This window comes from Pinus tabuliformis, chromosome 9, assembly GCF_031772625.1.
Source record: "Pinus tabuliformis cultivar Carrire ecotype Pingquan chromosome 9, CPIR1, whole genome shotgun sequence".
In the NCBI taxonomy this organism is placed as follows: domain Eukaryota; kingdom Viridiplantae; phylum Streptophyta; class Pinopsida; order Pinales; family Pinaceae; genus Pinus; species Pinus tabuliformis.
In genome coordinates, this window is record NC_142307.1 from 1,653,246,090 (window position 1) to 1,653,254,622 (window position 8,533).

General features: G+C 38.5%; 1 protein-coding gene across 1 annotated transcript; it reads left to right on the plus strand.

The window, feature by feature from the left end:
- Positions 1 to 342: 342 nt before the first annotated feature.
- Positions 343 to 2,049, plus strand: LOC149155194 (uncharacterized). The gene is made up of 3 exons (XM_089444350.1): positions 343 to 597; positions 743 to 814; positions 898 to 2,049. Exons 1-3 carry the CDS (start codon positions 343 to 345, stop codon positions 2,047 to 2,049), a joined length of 1,479 nt encoding a protein of 492 aa, XP_089300476.1.
- Positions 2,050 to 8,533: the final 6,484 nt, after the last annotated feature.

The window sequence follows — 8,533 nt, forward strand, 5'->3', positions numbered from 1 at the left end:
TATTATACTCTTTAGCAATGGCAGCCTTGATGATTGCAGGATGCTTAAGAGGATCTTGGACCTCTTTCTAAAAGCGACTGGCCTCTGCATAAATGAGAGAAAATCTACTATTACGTATTCTGGTCTGGCTAGAGAGGTGGTGCGTAGGGTGACCTTGGTTCTGAACTTTGAAGTTAAATCTCTTGAGGATTCTTTCAAATATCTGGGGTTCTATCTGAAACCAGATAATACAGGATAAAAGATTGGCAGTGGATCCTTGTAAAATTGGAATCGAAATTGAAACATTGGAGCCACAAGTGGCTTTCCCGGGCAGGTAGGCTTGTTTTAATAAAATCTGTTTTAATGGAAATTCCAGTGTATTGGGCGAGCTTGGCTTGGGTACCCAAAGGTATTATAAACTCAATTGAGAAACTTTGCAGCAACTTTCTGTGGGCGGGGTCAAAGTCTGAGAGAGTTACCCCATGGATTGCATGGGATAAAATTACTCGCCCTAAAGAGCGGGGGGGCTGGTCTATAAAAAACCTTGCTAATTTCTCCCAATCCCTTGCAGCAAAGTTGGCTTGGAGGATCATTACAGCGGAAAATCTATGGACTATAGTGACTAAAATGAAATATATAGATCCATTATCAACGCTAGATTGGATCAGACTACCACAAAAGTCGTCCAAAAACTCCTCGGTGGTCTAGAAAGTAGTGGTCGCTTCCGTTCACATCATTGAGAAGGGGTTGGCATGGTATGTAGGAGATGGAACTCAGATCTGCTTGGGGCGCGATCCTTGGATTGGCTGTTCTGAGGGGTTTAATCTATCTCAAGGTTTGGTTGCAGTTCTAAAAGACAGAGGTTTATTCACTTTAAACTAGGTAGCTGATCCCCAAGCCTCTTGCATTTGGAATCAGGGGTGGCTTAAAGGACGAGACTTAGATTTGACCAAAGACAGGTTGGAGGAATGGGACAGGTACATAAGGGATCTCGTCAACTCTTCAGTGCGGCTTTCTAACTCTCCGGATGAGTTAAAATGGGTTTTTGCTCAGAATGGCTTTTATTCCCCAAAGGAAGGTTACAAATGGATGATGTCTCAAAAGGGTTGGGAAATTCCGGACTGGTGGGCTAAACCGTTATGGAAGTTAAAAGGACCAGCTAAAATGAAATTGTTCTTCTGGTGTGTCCTTTTCCAGAAAGTTCCTACGTGGGATTTCCTTCAAAGAAGAGGCAGAATTGGTCCTGGTAGATGTCCTCTGTGTAAAGTCAGCGCCAAAACTATTCATAATTTATTTTTCTTTTGCCCTTTCAATTCTAGTCTTTGGGCAGCAATGCTAAGCTTAATAAATGTTCCTCATAGATGGGAAGGGCAGGGACTCTTAGAGGCCTGGCAGAGTTGGTGGAACATTTCATTAAACGAAAGAGAACGATCCATTCCTTTACTCATTACATGGGGGACTTGGCTAGCCAGAAATCAAGCTATTTTCAAGGACTTCGCTTTCCCTATTGGAAGACTTGCCGTTGAGGGAGCGACCATCTATGAAAGCATTCTTATCCCTCAAGCTCCTAATTCCTCCAGAGCTGTTTGTCAAGAAGTCATTAGACACTCTATGCCGTGGGCTTATTTTGATGGGGCTTCGGATATTAATGGTCGGTGTGGGGTTGGCTTGATCATACATTTTTCAGAAGAGAAGATTGTTAAAGCCTCAGTGGGTCTGAGACAGGGTTCAAATAATTTTTCCGAATTGAAAGCCCTTCATCTCCTCCTCTGCTGGCTTATTCTCCGTAATGTGCGAGAAGTTCAACTTTTAGGGGATTCCATGAATGTGGTGCAATGGTTCAACGGAGCTCATCGTTGCTACAATCTTACTCTGCTTCCTCTGTTTAGAGAAGTTTCTCAACTCAATAATCGTTTCATGGAGATTTCTCTTAGTCATATATATCGGGAAAGGAATTCTAAAGCGGACCGTCTTTCTAAAGAAGGAGTAGACCGTGAGATGGGGTCGTGGGCTGTCTCGGAGGTTGATAATGGGTTTGTTCAGCCTGTTGAACACCCCATCTTCGCTTAATCTTTCTTCACATTTCCTCTGTTCCTGTAAATATATGTGTGTGTTTCTGTTTTTCCATGTCTCCATCTCTCTTATTTTCTCCCCTGCCGGATTCCTTGGGCTGTTTTACCTATTTGTGGATGCCCAGGCAGTGGTTCCAGTATTTTCACAGCGGCTTCCAAATCCTCAATGATATTGTGGATGTTTATTGTGGATCTGCATGGTCTTTTATTCCAACGTTGCTGGTGGTTTTGGAGGCATTGTTCCCCTTGCGGTGGCTCTTCTTTGATTAGCTGTGGGCCGTTAGGGCTGTGCTTAAATGTTTTGAGCGGTTTGGGAGGAGTTCTTCCCTCCTGCAATGGGTGTTCTGTCAGCGAGCAGTTCTGCTAGCTGAGTCTCGCCCTGTTTGCTGCCGGTTTCAGGCTTGGCATCTTACTTACATATTTTATGTAACCCTTTTTATTAATAAAAGGATGGAATTTTTCTCTGGAAAAAAGAAGATATATATATATATATATATATATATATATATATATATATATATATATATATATATATATATATATATATATGCAGATCAGAATAACATCATTGTGTTAGACCTTGAAAAAGAAACAAGTAATTGCATGCAATAAATGCAATTGGATTATTAACTATGATACATATTGAAAGGAAATAAGATTATTGTATGAAAAAATAGAACTATTATGTTTGTTATTTCATTAAAATAAGTACACTATTTTCATGCGTAAGGAAAAAAATAACTGTAGAATAATATTGTATCAAATTTCTTGAGAGAAAAGATAAGTTTGCATGTAAGAAAACTAGATATTATGCATTGGAATTATTGGAAATGAAACATGTTTTTGCATACATATCTAGTTTTTTTTTTTTTTTTTTATTAATTCTGGGAAAAACAAAGATGTATTTGCATGCAAGAAATAATCACTCTTACTATTTCTTTTGGAAAATGACATGTTCATAAAACAATAGCCATGATGTTAGTTATTTTGAAAGGAGTAGGTGTTTATGCACATGAAACGATAGCTAATGTGTTAGTGTTCTTGGAAAGGAACATATTATTTTGTGCTCAATTATTTATATTGTTTTTTCATGAAAGAATAAACCATTATGATAAATTTCTTGGGAAGAGACACACACACACACACACACACACACACACACACCCGCACACACACACACACACACACACACACACACACACACACACACACACAAACGCACACGTGCGCGCACACACACACACACACACATATGCAGAGGAGAATATAATTATTGGGTTATACCTTGTGAAGAGAAACATGAATTTGCGTGCAAAAAAGAATAACTATTATGTTAGACCTTAGAAAAGAAACAATTAAATACATGAAATAAATGCATTAGTTTTCCTTTGGAAAATTACATATATCCACACACAAGAAATAATGACTATCACATTATTTTTATTTTATAATAGAGCATGTATTTTTATGTACAATGGACATTGTAAATAATTGTCTTTTGAAAAAGATTCTTTTGGAAGAGGGACCTGCATTTGCATCGATGATAGTAGTATCTCTTATGTTAGGGTTCTCTTGGAAAGTGACATTCATTTGCATGCATGGATAATAATAATAATAATATTTATCATATTGAAAAGCTTATTTAGTTGCATGCACAAAGAAATAGCCGACGAGCTAACTTTCTGTAAATAATTTTATCTAATTACATGAACAAAAATCAAAGATAAGCTGCTATAATTATTTAAACAAAAATAGATGGTTACAATGTTTTCCTATGGAAAATAATGTGTGTTTGTGCGATAAGAATCATAATAATGTGGTATTTATCTTGACATGCTTTTATATTTATATTTTTATAATTAATGCATAAACAATGTTGCTGGAGGAAGCATGTTGCGATATTTTGGTTACATTTCACGTATGCACATGAATAGATGTTGAAACAATGCTATTATATCTTTGTTGTTGGTTTGATTAATATTTGATCTACTCATGATATCAAAGGTTGCTGACAGTATCAATTGCAAAAAAATGTCGTCACTAGTGGTCTATGGTCTATGCAATTTGAAGGAACATCGCTGATGGTATATTCCACTGATGGGAATAGCTAGGCCCTAAATACAATGATTAGGATTTGTGGGTAAATGATATCATGATGTTTGTAATAAAATTTTTCTAGATTTGATATATTTAAATGATATTTATTTATAATATTGCATGACAATGGGATGTGTTCCCTTACAAGCCATTGAGTGAGGGGTGAACACCCTCTTGGACATTTAATAATAAAATTAAACTTTTGTTGGCTTTCACTGTATGGGATTCGAGGGCATATCGATGTCTAATGATTTGGTTTCATATTATGCCATTTCTATGATGTTGATTCTTTGCATGATGTGATGTTTATGTTATCAAGTATGTGATTAAATAACCTCCTTAAAGAATCAAGAATATGATGCAAGGTTACATCATAAAGTTTATGATGGTATGCTACAACAGTGGTTGTTAATGTTAATGTAACTTATTGTTCCTTTACTAATGAAACTCTATTTGATGATAAATACTTGAAATGATAGTCAATAAAGATTATGGAATAGTGATATGGAATGTTACATGTTCATAATGCTATAAAATTTTCTAATCCTATGTGTTTTTACACGTGGTTTATCGAGTCACGTTACAAAAATTATACAACATTACCTGACCTGGCGTTTCTCTTTCTTCCTCACAGCCTTGGTCCATTCCATAGGAAGAAGATTAACCAAGGTTATCTGCATGTTATTGTTGAGAGATCAAGGTGTTTCCTTGTCAGATTCAAAAGACGAAAATTAACGAACACACTTCAACATACCCGAAAAAACATATTTCATGACCAATTTCCTAATTGCAGGGTGAACTGGGATCCCAATAGAGTCCTCATAAGATTGTTTTGTGATAACAATTTGATCCTAGTCTCAAAGAAGCATATCATAATCAGTTCCCTCATCGCCTTTATCAGAAGGAGAAGAAGACTCATCCTCTAAAGGGTGTTGATCACAATGTTTTCAACTTTTTTATTTAGACATTCTATTGTGCCACTTCATGGTGGAGATTAACATAGGATATGAATTTTGTACATTCCCTGTTTGAAGAAAAAATGACACTGAAATGTTGTGTTCTCATAATCCAAGGACTGGGTCTAATGGTAATCACAATGTTTTAAATTATTCTATTTGAAATATATTTACTAATGCCAATTTCCACATAAATTCTTCCATCGGTGTATAAGCCATACTTTCCTCGGGAGATATGAGTGGCAAGATAACGAGCTAAGGACTTTCGAATGCCCTCAAATACTGAGAACTACCATAGATGGGCAGGGAAATTCAAAAGTTGAACCTAGATTCGATGTTTGGTGATGACTCCTCTAGAGGGATTGAAATATGGAAACAAGGGGGTAATAAACAAACCAGAGTTACCCCAAAACTAAGGTCCACTAGATAGGGCCTTCTGGTAATCCTCTAGCTCACTGAACAACACTATAAATGATCTAGATTTAAACATGAAGACAAAAAATTATAGAGATAACCATAAACATAGAGGTGTAGTGGAAATAATACTTCATTTCATTAATGTAAATTACTAAAATATGATTACAAACAAAAATGGAAATAAACCAGCTAAGGCAATGGTACCTTATCTCTAAGAAGAGATGTGGTGGCTACATGCCTCTGAATTGTGTTACAATGAGGCTCGAAGGCCTATTTATTGTTGAGAAACAATGTAAACCCCTTAACATCCCAAAACCTAACCCTAGAAGATGAAATGGCAAATTATGGGCCTCGTTTGGGTAAATTGGTACATCAACTTCCCGGGATCGTAACTCTGGCATACAATCTCCATTCGATGCATACAATAGCTCATTAGAAATATCTATCCGAGCACTACAACTTTGAGAAGAGGAACATCAGTCCATGGACACATGTTGCTCCTAGATTTTCCAAAAAAATGTTTTTTAGGGCCTCAAAACGGCTCCAGAAGTTCAGGACCCGAAAAAACGGCTAAAAATAGAAAATTTTGCTATAGTTACGAAAACTAAAAAATTGAAAGAGACAACTGTGGGGGTCCAAATGGGATAGGTGGGTGGCCACCAACATCCACCTAGATCATTCCTCCCCCCTTAGGAATGAATGGTCCCCATTGCATTGAGTTCCTCCATCTGCTAAGCTTGGTCCCTGGTGAGTTGTTCTGAAATCTTTGTTCTGAAATATTTGATGTATCCAATAATAGTGGGAAGCATGGTCGAAAGCTGATCCGAATGGGATCCTTAAAAATTTCCATGACTTTTTCAAATTATTTGAGGCTTCAAAATCTTATGAATAACGAGCTTATCAGAAATGACCTCTCGACAATGGCAATTTGTGGCCAGCACGGAAAAACGAGGACCCTCGGTCAAAGTGCACTGACCGTTGGCCCATGGAGACCGCACATAGATGCAAATTGGCAATCGAAAGCCTAGATCCAGAAACAAAGGCAGCTTCTGATACGCAATTAGCACAATCACATATCACAGGGCAAAAATGTCATTGAAGGAAAGCCCTGAGCGCTTGTTTATGGGGAAAAAGCATAGAAGCACATGGAAATTACCGAAATCATCAGAAGGTGGGTCTCACACCCAACACCAGCAGGATATCACGTGCACTTCGAGCGATAACCAGGTTTGGCCGAGTTCAGTGCAATGCCACACACCGGGCGATGCATGTCCAGTGGATGAGAGAGAAAACTACTTACATCGCATAAGTAACGGTCGAGCAACTTACCCGTGCGATATAGACGGAGACCATAGGATCTGGAGGCTCCAGATCAATGGTGGAGAATTAACGTGATGGATGACCAGATTCAATGGGGAAATAGACTGAGGCACATAAATATCTGAGGTTTGGCATGACCAATGAGCTAGAAGAAGAATCAGTTTCGCAGGCAAATCCTGGAGTAATAGAAATAACGACCGTTTAAATAAAATTGACACTTAGTTTGTAAGGCGACATGTGGCCACCTCTCTGTGCAGCGTTACACAGCGATGATGATGTAGAGCAGGGGAATTCCAATAGATTGAGGCAGGCGATCCAGAAAGCCAAGAAGAGGAAATGAATAGTCATGGAGCAGATGGGCTTTAAGACACGAACATAAAAAGAGCAGAGGGGACAGAAATAGAGAAAAAACAAACTGCAGAGAACAGAGAAGCCGAGTTGACCTGCAAAGCAAAGGTAGCATCGAGCAGATAGAGCAGAGAGAGTCCAAGAGTCTGTGAACTCCAAAGAAGGCTTGAGAGGTTCAAGCAACTCCTCTGTGTATATTTGTCTGGTATTGAGTACCAAATTGGACTCATACCACTGAGACCAGTTGAGGTCGAGATTCAGTAAGGGGAGTCTGTGTACTCTAGAGACTTAGGGGATCTGAGCACAACCATACTAATCATTCTCTATTAAGTGAGACTCAAATTGAGCTCCTTATTGTAAAATATCTACTTTAAGATATAATAGAAAAGGCCACCACTGAAGGCTGGACCAGGTGATGTAGCCCAGGAGGATTGGGTGAACTCCTTATTAAATTTCTTGTGTTTTTTTGTATTTTCTTACTGTGTTTCTCTTACTATTCCAAGTGCCTGTGTATTTCACAATCTTATCAATCCGTTGCTTAAAATAACACAGGTACACCCCAGCACATGGGTCTGTAATACCTTCATTAATTAACTGAGATCATTCACGAGTGATTTTCAAATCTAGGGTTGTACACATTGAACACCTGGTGCAGGCGAAGGAATGGAGGAATGTTGTGCTCCAAAGCATTGTTTCCCACAACCTTGGTAATGTTGTAAGGACGATGTCAAAGTGGTCTGAGCTTCTGATGGGCTCTTGTAAGGCACTATTTTTGCATATGTAACCAAACTTTGTTGCCCACCTGAAACATCTGTAATGGCCCTGTGGGTGAAGAGAAGTTGTTCCTTTTTCCTTCATGACTGTATCCCTCTGTTGCCATTGCTACATGGAGGAACCCTTTGCAGTGGTCATGGATGTGGTGACGATCTTCCCCTTACTTTGGGAGAGAACTAGACAGACAATAAATTTCCTTGTATGTGAGATGAGTATGATGCCTTTCTTAGTAGTGATCAAAGAGGTGGTAGTAGGTTGGGCTACCTCTAATATCCTGTATAATGAATTACCAAAATAAATAATAAAAGCACAAGGACTTGACTCATACACAACATGTTACCTCTAGAAGTATGGCTAGCCTAATAATACATCACAAACATCCAGAGGTGTAACATCACACAATACCTTACCTGTGAAGAGTTTGATGCTGTAGGAAGGTGGCACAGTTGGCAAACTCGAAGATCTTGTCCTTGGTGAAGCCACAAATACTGTATGGTTGTTGGTGTGGTGTAGTCAGTAGGCCCAACTGCTTCACTACCTCTACTGAAAGGAGGATCTTCTGGATACCCC